Raw genomic sequence first — 14,526 nt, forward strand, 5'->3', positions numbered from 1 at the left:
GGAAGAGATTTGGGAGATGAGGTAAGGTGGGCACAAGTTCATGGGGGGGTTCAGTGTATTTTTTGACTTTTTTTTTAATGTTTTTTATTTATTTCTAGGAGAGAGAGAGAGAGACAGCATGAGCAGGGGAGGGTCAGAGAGAGAGGGAGTCACAGACTGAAACAGGCCCCAGGCTCTGAGCTGGCAGTCAGCACAGAGCCCGACGTGGGGCTCGAACCCACAAACCGCGAGATCATGACCCAAGCGAAAGTTGTACGCTTAGCCGACTAAGCCACCCAGGCGCCCCATGTCAGTGTATTTTTTGAAGGGTTTCAAAGTAGGAGAATAACAGGATCATATTTCTATTTAAGGAAGATTCCTCTGGGTGGTGTGGATCCCTCTAAGGATGAGGGACCCATGCTGGGTCTCCATGCCTCCTCTTCCTTGTTCCTTCTAATGTATCCCCCTTACATAACCAGAGTCACACCAAGACAGAGGTGACTGGGTTTCCTGCACCATGCCTACCATGAGTAGTGGAAGAAGAGAAAAGAGTGGAAGACAGAGGTCATCTAGAAGGCCACTGCCATGTTCATGAAGGAGGTGATGGTGGCATGTACTAGGGCAGTGGCAGTGGGAATGGGGAGATGGTGGATTTAGGTTGACTTGGCACTGAGGATATTTGCCGAGGGCCCTGGCTCTGCCTCATTGTGCATACTGGCACGCAATGAGCAGTGGGAAATGCTGGCTGAGTGAGGTCCCCTGTCCCTTGCATAGCCTAAAGCTGGGCTTAGTTTCTCCACTTGACAGATGTAGGAATAGACTTGAATCTAAGACTTGAATCTAAGCAGTAGATTGGCTTCTCCAGCCCATGAGCACAAGCTTTGTAGAGGCTGGAACATCCAACGGAAGATAGCAAACTCTGGGACATGCCTTTAGGGCCCTGCTACCTTTGGTGTATCTAAGTGACCACAGTAACCTGGATGTCCCCACAGCCCATCTGTGAGGTTACAACCATTGTACAGCTGCAGGAACAGACTCAGAGAGGTATAATGCTGGCCTAGGACACCCAAAGGACCAATGCGCCAAGATCTGCACACAGGTGTGCTGGGAGATGCCAACTAAGGGGCAGCAGGTCTGCAGAAAGCAAGCCACAAATGGACACAACCCGCCTTGGCAAAGCCCCAGATGAATCATGTACTTGGCAAGCTAGTGGCAGCCTGTGGGCAAATGTTCCTTTCCTTTCTACGGATTACTGAGTCTTTATATGTCCTGGACGAGGCTGGCTCACCTGTCTGTGGGAGGAAAGGATTGCAGACTTTTGGAGATCCAGTACTGGTGTTTGGTATACTTTGTGTTTTGCATGGTGAACCATAGGTGCTTTGTAGCACTAGAGGCCTGGATTTGGATCTCAGCTAAGCTATTTACTTACTGTGTGACTTTAGGCAAGTTTCTTAGCATCTCTGGGCTGTGTGTGTGTGTGTGTGTGTGTGTGTGTGTGTGTGTGTGTCCAACTGTAAAATGAGCAAAATACCTACCTAACAGGGTTATTGTGGAAAAAGCAGAAAACTGTCTAATGGCACACAGATGTTGCTTTACTGGGATAGCTTCTTACCTTTCACTGGACACCCTGAATATGTCCTGAAGTTTGTATTTTTGGAGGATGACTATAAAAATAAAAGATGTTGGGAAGATTGGGGTTTTCAAGGTGAAGGTACAGGGGGCCCGACAGGGTGGACCTGGAGAAATGTGGCCAAAGAAGATACTTCTCTTGTCACTGAGTCCTGTGTGCTTTCTTGGCTTCTCTTGTGGCTTTACCAGAGGGTTCTTTTTCTCCCTGAAACACAGCATTAGAGAACCATCAGCCTTTCCTTAAGAGCAGCAGAAGTGCACATCTTGGCAGATTTGAGGTTCACAGAGCCCCCTTATTTTATTCTTCAGACACTCTCAAGAGACAGATTATAAATCACCCCGAATCAGGGCAAAGACTCTGACCAGGCAATTCCATCAAATAGATATAAAATGACCACTAAGCATTTTTAAAATTACAATTTAAAAATATAATTTTAGGGGCACCTAGGTGGCTCAGTCAGTTAAGTGTCTGACTTTGGCTCAGGTCATGATCTCACAGTACATGGGTTCGAGCCCCGCATTGGGCCCTGTGCTGACAGCTCAGAACCTGGAGCCTGTTTCAGACTCTCTCTCTCTCTCAAAAATAAATAAGCATTTAAAAACGTAAAAAATATAATTTTAAACAAAATAGAACTTTCTACCTACTAGATTGACAAAAAAGGAAAAAATCCCCAAATGACAACATCCGGTAATGCCTAGTGCTGTTAGCACCGGGGCAAAGCTGAGCTTCTGGACACACTCTTGTTGGTTATATAATTTGGTGCAGTGTTTTGCAGAGGGTGTTTTGACATTGTTTATAAGATGTAAACTATATCTGCCATTTGTTGGCTACATATACCATTAGATTTTTCCTTCCTGGAAGGAAGTGACCTCAGGGGTCTATTTCTTCAAGTATGCCAAGGCTTATGTATTAAAAAAGACCTATGACACTGGAATGTCCCATGTGACCAGGCTGGTGGGATGAACGGGAGTTCATGGCTGTGGTTGTGTGATGTGGAAGGAGGGACAGGCATCGCTCAGTTAAAACAGCTGTAAGGAGCACAGTATGAAGGCATCCTGCTTGTGGAAGCACATCTGTGTGTATGTTTTGTCCTTAACTTCACAAAACAGGTTTGGGGAGACTCCCAAGAAGCCATTTAATGTTGAGGGATTAGGAATAGGGGTTGGAAGGTGGCCCGTTTGAAGACTTTCATTCTATATTGTTCATACTTTTTTTTTTTTTTTTTACCATGAGCATGTATCTAATTTTCTCCTTCTAAAAACTCACCTTCATTCTCCCAGATAGTGAGACAGTCTTGGAGCATGGAAGTGACTTGCTCGCCCTCACCCAGGGAGCAAGCAGGTATCCCTGCATGCAGAGGAAGGCATTCTAGCAGTGTACTTTGAATCTGAACCCTAACTCTATCACCTCCGTGCTGTGTGACCCTGGGCAAGTTTCTTAACCACTATGTGCCTCTGTTTCCTCGCTGTTAAAAATGAACACAATAATCTCTTCCTGTGAGAACTGTGTTAAGGGTGAAATGAGGAAATATAAGTTGAATGTTTACCCTAGTGTCCAGCACAGAGTACTTGCTAAGGCAAAGCTAGTGTTATTGTTGTTGCTCTTATTACCATTCTCATCAGTTCAGTCCCAGAATCGGGATCACTGTTTGTGGAGAGCACAGGGCTGGCCCCAGACCACGAGCAGTGCTGAGGGTGAAGTGGACCGGGCCTCTGGACCACAGAGGACAGGCCCAGAGGCAGACCTCTACTATAAGGATTCCAGCCCAGGCAGCTAGTTTCTGCTCATAGCAGGAGCTAGAAACCGAGGACTGTGTGGAGGGCCCTCAACTAGCCACATGCTACGCACTGCCGCAGAGTCGGACATGCATAGGCTTATTGGACTAGCCGGTGCCTTTGAGGCCAAAGCGGCCCACCTTCCATTCTGCCTCTGAGCAAGGAAAAGACACCTGATCCTGCAGAAAGAGCCTGAGACTGGGAGCGAACAGGCATACGAGAGTCCTGCTTCTGACTCAATCCTTCTATGTCAGCAGGGGCAGCAGATCCCTTCCCATCTCTGGGCTCCCAGCTCCCAATCTGTGAGTTGATGGGGTTGGACGATACCACCACTAATGTCCTCTGAGCACTAACATTTCACTCAGTGTTCTGAGCCCCTGCCAAGCTTTGAGGGCCCAGAGAAAGAGACTCCAACCCCAAAAGATGGAGTATGGGTTAAGAGGTGAGTGGGGGTAGCAGGGGAGCTGGGAGAAGATTCCCAACTAAGTACTCAGGCCGCATCCGATCAACTTCACCTTGTCTCTTTAGAGATAGGATCCATTCATTCAACAGTATTTACAGAGCTCCTAATGCCGTGCCACAAAGAGTTTGAAGGTGCTGATTCCAGAGTGGTGACATACCCAGTGGGCGGTACTTGGATCTGAGCCAAAAGCTTACATTCACCATCCGGCTCTGCTCTTCAGTGGCCGTGTGAGGTTGTGAGGTCATTTCTGCTCTCTGGGACTCAGGTGCCTCATCTGTAGAATGGGGACAATCACTCCTGCTTGACAAGGGTTGAGAGGGTTTCCTGAGAAATAGGATGTAGTGGTAGAGGGCACCCACTTTAAGACCATGATCGGAAAGAGCATGGTAATCTTGAGACTGAACCACCAGTCCAACCAATTACCAGTCATTCCATCTTAGGCAAGTGGCTGAAGTCTCAGAGACTACATTTTCTCATCTGAAAAATGGGAATACTAATGACTTTAAAGGAGACACGTGAAGATTGGAGAGACTTGTGTAAGGAGAGTTATGAGAATTAACTGACCTCACACCACTAGGGCCCCTACCACAGGGCCTGGCACACAGTAGGTGCTCAGCACATTCGGTGTCCTGCTATGAACTTCTCTCTTAGCTGCAGGGATGAGCCGCAGGGTGCGGCTTAGATCTATTTTCGGCCCGTGCAAGTCCAGCTCATAAAAAGACAATCTTGCTCCTTGTCAGCACTTCTGCACTTTTATTTATTGTTCTTGCCAATCCTGGGGCCTCTCCATGTGGGAACCTCTTCATTATTGATAATCCCGAGAAGTAGTAGTTTAAATTTTTATGATCTGTACTTTGTGCCATCTGAACCACCATGTATTATCTGGCCTTGCCAGTGAAGGGGGAATATATCCAGACCAGGGGTCCTTTCGGGATGAATAATTTATCCCATTTTCACAATGCCAATTATGTTAAATTATGTTCTTCATATCAGTCGCTGGCAGGACAATGGGGACTAGTGTATAAATATGAAAAGAAAACACACTTATATCTGTGCCCAAATCCACAATGGTATTTGAAAATCTGGAGGTTCATTTTTTTTCAAATATTTGTAAAACCCCACTTTAAATAATGAAAAGAGTAGAAAGAATTTGTCCTCTCCTCGCTCCACACCCCCCCCACCCCTCCCCATTTCAGTTATTAATCAAGGAGCTCAGGGCTCCAGTTTTTTCCTCCATTTTTTTTCAACTGCAAAGAATAGAGCCTTTCTTTGTGAATTTATTTTCTCTTCTCTCTTTCTGTGCTTATGTAAGCTGATTCCTCCAAGGTACAATTAATGATTGGCTAACATTTCTTATGCTTTCCCCTTCATGGTACTAAAAAAAAAAGTGACTGTTGCCATATCTTCTTTTATAGAAGGGAACTGTTTCTGGCTTCCCTCCATGGGAACAGAACATCAAATTTCATGACACGCCCCATAGCTGGTTGATTCCAATAACTCTGTATGGTTGTATTTCTCCTGTTCTCTACATCTTTTCAGTGTATTTCGCTGTGGCCAGAGGCTTCTCCATTACCTGTATCTGGAAAGCCACTTTTTGGTTTATAATCCTTCCTTGGCTTTTGACTGCTTTCAAGTTAACCTTCAAGACACTTGGTGGCATTCAGAGCTCTGTTTACCCCTCACTTCACCTGTCCTATGCTCTGGCTACTCAAAAGCACTCATTTTTTTAAAAAAGGTTTATTCAGTTTTGAGAGACAAAGAGGGACAGAGCATGAGTTGGGGAGGGGCAGAGAGAGAGGGAGACACAGCATCTCTAACAGGCTCCAGGCTCTGACCTGTTAGCACAAAGCCCGATGTGGGGCTCGAACCCACGAACGGTGAGATCATGACCTGAGCTGAAGTCTGGCGCTTAACCGACTGAGCCACCCAGGTGCCCCACAAAACCACTCATTGTGACTCCTCCATGTACCAGCCTCCTGAGTGTTTTCTGAATGTATGCTGGTATATTCTCCTCCCTCAATCTAGAAAACTCTTTTCCCTAAGTTTGGAGAGGCGAGAATGGAAACAAGAAGCTGGCCAGAGCAACCATTCATGGAGAGATGATGATACTCTGGACTAGGGTGGTGGCAGTGTAACTGGATGGATGGACTGATTCGATAGAAATATTTGAGAGGCAGGAGCTGGTGCTGAAATGGATTTGGGGAGTGAAGGCATGGGAGGAATCATGGGAGAATTCCCGTATTTGATTTGACGAGAGCACTGGCAAAGGTAATACTGGTGTTTTAGGGGGATGACTTGGGGAAGAAATGTTGAGGGGCAGGTGGATCCAGGAAAACAAGAGCTTTGCTGTTGGTGTGGTACATTTAGGCATGTTGTTCCAAGGGCAAATGTCCAGTAGGGTAATCTGGGTGCTGGATGAAGTCTGAATTAAGTCATATGGATAAGGATAGACTTGGAAATAATAGAAGTGCAAGCACTCGGAGGGGACTTGTGGGAAGGAAGCATGGCCATGATCTCACCCTCAGAAATTCTAACACTGGGAGGCCAAACAGAAGGGGAGGACTTGAAGAGGAAACTGAGGAGAGCTGGTCAGTGAATGGGAAGAAAACCAAGAGCGATACTGCCATGATCCCAAGAGAGAAGGGCATTTCAAGGGGGGAAGGAACAATCAAGATGACTACTGAGAGGTCAAAGAAGAGGCCAGAGGACTTTCTACTAGTTCTGGGTAATTGGACAAAGACCTGCTTTTGATGTGGAGATGGAGTTCTAATGAGCTAACACTTCTCTTAGGGGCAAAGGTGAAATATTATATAGCAACCTGGGTTGCTTTTGGAGAAAATATAGCTTAGTTAAAGAGAGGAGATGACCAAGTACCAGCTTGGGTTGGGTACCAATGTGACCCTTGCTTGGCCTCTGTTTGAACTTGGTGGTTTGAGGAATGGGGTTCTGAAACCAAAAAGAACTGTTTACGTTAGAAAGTCACTCGGAGCAGGGATTAGTATCTCTGAGCTCCAGTTTCCTTGTCGGAAGAGTGGAAATAGTAGTGGTATGTGGATAAAGGCCTTTGAAGTGCTTGATCTAGTTTTGGCACATAAGGAACAATTCCAAAAGTATTACCCATTGTCATCTCATTTAACCATTCAAACAGCTTTGTTAAATAGGGGTTATGGTTATGATCGTTGCCCATATTTTACAGGGGAGGCCCTGAGTCTCAGACAGCTTCTCTGTTCCTCCTGATTCTATGGCACTCAGTCATGGTTATTGATTATCTGTCAGCTTATTTTTCATCCCAAGTTGCCTACACAGTGGGATGGAGTTCCGTAAATGTCTTGGTGGGTTGACAGCGTATCTTGATAAGATATGAACCACCTCTGCAAAATAGGCAGACTTCAGAAAAATAAGATGATACAAGAGATTCAAAGAGTGCAAATCCTTAAATCAAATTGGAATGAAGTATATGTATAAAGGTTCAGCTCCAGGATGGCCGTCATAACTTATTCACATCACCCAAACTGTGGTAACAATCTAAATGTTCAACAACCGAGGCCCAGCGGGCCAATTGTAGAGTATGCATACAGTGAAATATGCTACATCAAAAGGCAAAATACAATTGTGTATTTGTCTACATTAAAAAATGTTAGTATATGGTTATACGATAAACGTAGGTTATGATTCATGAAGCATGAATCTGTTGACTAAAAAGAAAATATAAGTTTGCATAAATAGCACACATACATATCATAGATGCATCTATGCACATATAGATGCATCTAGAAAGGGATGACCAAAATTGTCACCTCTGACTGTCTGTTGGGATGGGGACGTATGGGTAATTTGAATTTTCTACTCTCTTGTGTGTTTGAGAGGGAAGTTCTTTATTTTCTGCCCTGTGCAATGTGTAAAACTTCTAGTTACTGAGAAAAAGAAAGGCAAAGAAGGGTTTCAAGTCTCTGTGTATGCTAACACTGGTTGAACATTTCAGGTGATTGTGAAGACAAGAACGGAATATCAGCCTGAACAGAAGAACAAAGGGAAGTTCCGGGTGCCGAAAATCGCGGAATTTACGGTTAGTTTCTTGACGGTGTAACACAGATTGTAAAGGTAAGGCTGGCTTCAGCCAGCTCAAGACTCTTCGTGGCAGTGGAGTGGGTGCTACTGGGGAGTGGGAACTACATAGGCTTTTTCTAGAGGATTCCTTGAGGCCACACTGTCTAGGGTCACAGAGTCTAAGCAAATAACAAAAGCTCTGCCTCTTGAGGATTACTTATGCTCTGTTCTGCGCTGGCATGTTCAGATAATTTGATAATTGATAAATGTGTTTCCTTCTTTTCCCCCCATCCCTGTTGCTCTACCTTTCCATCACAATCTCCAGGAAAAATGATGGAAATGTATTTTTAAAAACTCTCAAATTTAAGTCAGTGGATGGTTGCAACAAAATACAAAAAAGACAAAAGGAAAGAAAAGCTGACTCCTTAGTGGAAAAAACCAAATGGATGACTCTCTGTTTCTTGGTCTTCCTCACCGGGAGGACTGATAAGTATATATCACTGTGATAAGTTGCATGAAGGAGCTACGAAGCATCCTCTGCAAGGAAGAAAGGAGAAACCTCAGGGAAGTAACCTGGAGAAGTCACTTAGGTGGCTGGGAAGAGCACAGATTGTACAAAGGCCCTGAGGCTGGTCCCAACTCTGAATAGGAATAAGGGCAGGAGGCTAAACTCGTGGAAGGGGGTAGGGGGCAGACAGATATGAGACAGGAGAAGTGGGCAGAAGGCAGATAATTCTGGGCCTTGTAGACCATATGGGGGAATTTGGGTTTTATGCTAGAGGCATAAAGGAAGCCCCTGAAGGACTTCAGGAAGGGGAGAGACATGATTGAATTGGGTTTGAAATAAAGCACGCTGGCTTTTATGTGGCTGATGGACTGTAGCGGGCAAGAGGGAGTGTGGGAGACTATTAGGCTATTGCAATCGTCCAAGAAGAAAGACAGGGTGGCTTGAACAAGGATAGGGAGCAGATACAGAGACACGGGAAGACCTAAAAGATATTTAGGAAGCAAAATCAGCCATGATTTTACTAGAACCAGTGAGTCTGATGATGGATGTTGGAGCAGTCTGCCTGGGTAGGAGCCCTGGCTCCACCTTATAGCAGCCAAGTGGCAGCTCCCAGTTAGCAAACCTCATTTAGCACGTGGAGGCAATACTGGGGTTGCTGGGGGTGGGGGAGGGTGAAGTACAAAAGACATGCAGAACCCTTGGATGTTCAGAGTAAGTACACAACAAACCGTAGCTGTTTAGTGTTGGCTGTGACCAGGGGCTTGGAAAGGTAAAAACAGCTCTTAGTTGGTTATCTGGGGCTAGAGTGTATACAGTAAACATGCTGGTCTGGTTCTGCTGCTCCCTTGGCCCTGTTAAATCTGGGTTAGTGCAGCCAGGTGTGTGAGCCCGTGGCGGGGGGGACGTGGTCCCTATGTGTGCATCCCTCTGGGGGGCGAGAGTTCCCTGGATGCCAACCGCCTCCCACACCTTTGAGGGCGAGGCTCTCTTCCTTTGGGCCGTAGCTTCCTGTCTGGTGCACAGCCCAGTGGGTCCAGTGAATACGGGCGTGGCCTGAACCGCAGACCGTGTAAGAATGAGCACTGTGCTTCAGGGGAAGGACAGCGTGGACCTTGTGCATAATGTGTATACGCATGCACTGGGCCAGAGAGTGAGCTGACCTGTGCTCCTGGCACCTGAGACCATCAGAAATATGCCCAGATTCACGTATGACCATGTTCACTGCAGTGTTACTTATAAAATTGAAGTATTTGAAATAATGCTACATTGTCACCAACTTCTGGTGATTCTGGAAATGAGCCCTCGTCCCTGTGTTGGGCTATTTGAGCAGTTTCTCAAGGTTTCTTTTTCTCGGAGAGTAGTTAATTTACTCTGAACAACCTCTGAGATATTTTCATCTTCTTTTTACTTCCTTGTGCTTTCCAAATTTGATACGAGCATGCGTGATTTCGATAATAAGAAAAAAGTAGGATTATTATTATTATTATTATTTACCAACTAGAGATTACAAGCTTCTGATGGAACTATTCTTTATTTAGCAGTCCTTTTAAAATGATGGTGATGAAGACACACAGTAATTTAGGCAAATCCTTCAGAGAGAAAGTTAAGGGAAAAAAGCAGAGATTAAAATGGTATGTTTTTCAGGATTGGAACTGTGAAAAAACAAACACACACCAGTAAACAGAGGGAGGGGAAACGTGGAAAGAAATGTATCAACATATGTCTTTTTTTTCCCCTCTTCTTTGAGCACTTTTGGTGATGCTGCTATTTAATCATATTTAATGTCCACGAGCCCCCGAGGGACTGAGGTAATCCTCCATGTCACAAAGGGGAACCATGGCCCAGAGCAGTGACGTGACTGGCCCCTCTAGCCAGCAGGTAGCAGGGCCAGGGCTCAGAGCTGGCCCAGAGCAGCCTTTCTGTTCCGCCAGGTTGCCTGCGGCGGTCGTGCCCCTTTCAAACAGAAGTGAGTCTACTAAGAGCAGAGGAGGGGCTCAGTCAGGGTCTGGGCCATGCTGCCCACTGAAGCAGGAGCTGGGAGATCTGGGCTGGGGGGCGGCGTGCTGGGGATCCGGGCCGTGGATGGTGTGGTCGCCCTTGGACGGAAATGGCCTGGAACTCAGGCTGGAGCTTTGTGCTGGAGGTCAGCGAGTCCCCAGTTCGTCTGAGAGAGTGTGGTGCTGGTGAACAGCGGCTGCGCTGCCTGCCCAGGGTACGGCCCACCGGCAGAGGGAACGGTGGCGCTGGTGAGAATACACCTGCCCCTCGTTCCAGTGCCTTCGCAGGGGTGGAATGCTTACTACTTTGCGTTTCAAACTGCCCCGGACAGAGCAGCCGGAAGCAATGTGAGAGAGAATGGGAGGGCAGAACGGGCTGGGGAGATGAGCTGAGAAAGACTGGCTGAAAGAATCACCTGGCATGCTTGTCTTTTCTAAAACAGAGAAAGCTCTTATGAGGGGTCACAGACTTGAGGACCTGTTCATCAGGCTATTGGAAAAGACAGGAGCATGCAGGGAGGAGCCCCTCCTTCTTTCTTAGTCCTGGGACCTACGTGTTCTTCAAAAGCTGATTTTGCCATGAAAGGTGCCATGGAGGGTGCTGGAGCCGTGCAGGGCGCTGGTGCTGTGCAGGGTACAGATTATGGAAGATGCTGGTGCTGTGCATAGTGCTAGTGCTGTGTATGATACAGATTATGGAAGGTACTGGTGCTGCACAAGGTGCTGGAGCAATGAAGGGTACAGCTTATGGAGGGTGCTGGAACCGTGCAGGGTGCTGGTGCTGCACAGGGTGCTGGAGCAATGAAGGGTACAGGTTATGGAAGGTGCTGGAACCGTGCAGGGTGCTGGTGCCTCTGGCCATGCTATCAGCCCTGGTTGTCCCCAAGGCTGGGGCGAGAAGGAACTGCGTGTTGCATGCCGAGGCCAATGTGTCAGGTTAAGGAGAGGTGTTCTACGTCTTTGGGGCTAGAATGACTTGGGCAACCGAGATCACGTCCCTGTCACCTCTTGGCTCCATGACCTGTGAAAGTCCCTTCACCTTTCTGAGCACCTGATTCCTCAGCAATAAACCAGAACACACTGCTGACCTGACAAACAGTGTTAAGCCTCTAGATCTTAATGAATGATCACTTTATCTCCTTCCTGTTCAGATCCCCTTTCTTCCTCCTGGGTTCTTAGCTTCCTGCCTAATTAGCCAGCTTTTGTCTGTTGGCTGAGACAAGTCCGGGCTTCCGTTTCTAGCTTTCCCCCTTGGGAATGTGCAGGAATTGTTCAAGGAGAAGCCGGTTCAATGTCTGAATTCATGGGCAGTCTCTGGCTGTCTACACTGACCTCTGGAGCCACCTTTTTGCCTACTGTGAAGCGTAGGCAGATTTTTGGTTAGTCTGTTCCTCAATACATTGGTTATAATATGAATAATCCTAGTATCAGTTAAAATATGCATTTAATCCACTTTATAGCCTAATAACAACCAATAGATACTTCGATTGTTATCCCCATTTTACAGATGAGGAAACTGATGGTCAGGGAAAGTGAAGTGGTCCCAAAGGCCATTCAGTCCAGATGTGTTAGGATGAAATAAGAACCCAACTGTACCCCACTCTCTCCGCCACACCTTGACATCGCCCGGGGACTGCCCTTGCCAATTCTGTGGCTGGCTTGCCTTCTTTCCTTCCTTGTTTTTCTTTTTTGTCTTTATTGGTATTTGCTCTGGGCTGGGCCCTAGGCCTGTTATTGGGAGACACAAAGTGCATAAGACAAGATTTTTGCTCTGGAAGGAACTCACAAATGTGGACTGGCCGAGAACATTCTGGCCACCTTCTCAGCTGTACTGTCCCTGTCAGATCGTCAACTCTGGGCTGCTTCCCCCTTGGCCTCTCAGCTGGGTTTGGGGCCTCATCTTGGTTCTTCAGGTAACATGGGGGCCTTGAATGCTGCTATAGTATAATTGGCTGCTCTTGCATCCACAGCCTGGCCCCAGCCTCTGATCCCTGGAGGGCAAGGTCTCTTCTGGCCTACCCACACGTCTCTAGTTCCCAGCACAGGGCCTGGCATAGAGTGGGAGGCTGGTGTATGGCAACTGAAACCCCAGTCTTTTGGAACAGTATTTATCTCTGACCGCATCCTGATTCAGCGTCCAGAAAGTCTGACTCGGGTGGCCATGGCCTAGTCAAGCTCGGATGGGAGGCCATCCAAGTGCATGGGTAAAGACCCTGGGGAGGTCTACAGATCAGACCCAGAGCACGATCCATGGGAGAAGACGGAATGGGAGAAATGCATTAGCGCAAAGGGACCAGAACTCAACATTCCTGCCAGGAAAATGGGCGCATTACCAAAAAGCAGGGTGGGGAGCATTGAGAGTGGGAGGGCTAGTAAGTCTCAGAGAATAAGGGTCTGTGGGCCATTCCTAAAAACAAGCAACAAAACAAAAACAACACTAAATAAAAATCCATCCGAGGATCCACTCAACTCTGATCCACTCAATTCTCAAGGCTGCTTCCATTTGCCTGCCAGTTTTTCCTTTCCTCCTTCTCCTCCTCTTCCGTCTGGCCAAGGGACGGAGACTTGGCCCTCTGTCTCAGGCCTCTGCCCCGCTCGCACACCGACATAGGAAAGGACACAGCGCAGCGCCAGAACCAGCCTTGCCGCGGTCGGTGGCCACAGGTAAAAGCTGGAAGAGTCGAGGCCCCTCTTCCTCCTGAGAGTCCAATAACTGTACTCTCTTCTCCGTTGCCCCATGGTCTCAAGGCCCAGCCTCGTCCTGGCGCCCCTGCCTCCTTTCTCAGGCTTCTGTACATTCCTCTCACCACCCCAGAGAAGGACTCTTCCAAGGAGCCCATCCCCTGAGGGCTTTGCCACCTTTAAAACCCATCTGCAGCCCCGCTGCTCACCTGCCTCTCCCACAAGCTCTGACAGCCCAAAGCGCTTTCTCCACTATACTGAGCGCTGCCTGCCTCCCTGTCTGTTCGTGCTGTCCCTTCAGCCAGAATGCCTTTCCTGCCTTCACCATCGCGCACATTCCCTCCTCATCCCTCAACACCCAACCCGAACGGTCCCCGGCCTGTGTGGTCCTGACTGCTTGCAGGTATGGTCTATCCTTCCTCCTGGGTTTCCTGCACCTGCTGTGCGAGTCTCCATTCTAGTCCAAGTAGCATGGTGTTGACATCATCGAGTTACCTGCCGTGTCTTGCACTCGCTTGGGACCGCGATGGTATCTTCTTCATCTTTGTACCCCATGAGCCTCGCCAGTGCCTGGCCACCTCAGGAACCACAAGATGCCTTTAATAACGGAATGAACAGGTGAATGAATAGACAAAAAACAAAACAAAACAAAACAAAACAAAACAAAAATCCCCCTGGCTGGCCAAGAAACTCTGCATTTATTAATAACACCAGAGCTCTGGCTGCCTCGTTTTCAATATCTTTATTTAAAATCGGGGCCTCATCTTTGCTTCTAAGCTCCTTGACAATGACCCGGTCTCATAAATGTCTTCTTTTTGATGCCGAATTCCGAGGGAGGTGAGACCCCATTTATACCTTTGCCGTTTGCTTCTGCCAATTTTTCATCCAAACCCCAGGGGCTGCTTTGCTCAGGAGGGATTCTAATCCTTGCTGACGGCGGCAAATGGAGATAAGATGCTTTGCTTTATTATCTGTTGTCTTGGTTTTTATTGCTCTCCTATTAAAAAAAATTTTTTTTTATTCTGAGGAACGTTATAGGTGAGTTATTAAAAACATTGCCTGCTGGGTTAAGAGCAGAGTCATTACACGGTCCGGAAAGAATCTGCAATATGAGTATTTGGTGTAGAAAAGGCCACAATCATGTTTGATGTTTATTCTTGCATTTCTGGCTAGGATTTTACTGAAAATCAGAATAAAGATGCTGGCCTGTGCTTTCGTCTGGGTGCATTCTCCAAGCCTGATGGAATTGCACCGTTAGAGTAACTTCCAGAAATACATATTGTTATTAATTGATCGTTGAAAAACAAATGTGGCTTTTGTTTTTTTAAACAAAAACATCCGTGGTGCTGTCTCAGAAGGAATGTGCTCAGGGTTTCAGGGAGGGCCCGGGCGACTCAGTGACCACGCCAGGGTCAAATAACTGAAGCTGCTTTTATGGCTGGCTT

The 14,526-nt window shown here is 47.1% G+C and overlaps 1 protein-coding gene across 4 annotated transcripts in view; it reads left to right on the forward strand.

Moving 5' to 3' along the window:
- LOC120223983 (neuronal vesicle trafficking-associated protein 2) overlaps positions 1 to 14,526 on the forward strand; it is a 91,717-nt gene that overhangs the window by 46,953 nt on the left and 30,238 nt on the right. For all 4 annotated transcript variants that reach the window (XM_039222212.1, XM_039222215.1, XM_039222214.1 and 1 more), the window contains one exon: positions 7,830 to 7,913. In XM_039222212.1, the coding sequence (XP_039078143.1) occupies positions 7,830 to 7,913 (84 nt within the window). The remainder of the gene's footprint in view (positions 1 to 7,829; positions 7,914 to 14,526) is intronic.

Source organism: Hyaena hyaena, unplaced genomic scaffold (genome assembly GCF_003009895.1).
Source record: "Hyaena hyaena isolate Hyena2069 unplaced genomic scaffold, ASM300989v1 scaffold_1081, whole genome shotgun sequence".
Lineage (NCBI taxonomy): Eukaryota > Metazoa > Chordata > Mammalia > Carnivora > Hyaenidae > Hyaena > Hyaena hyaena.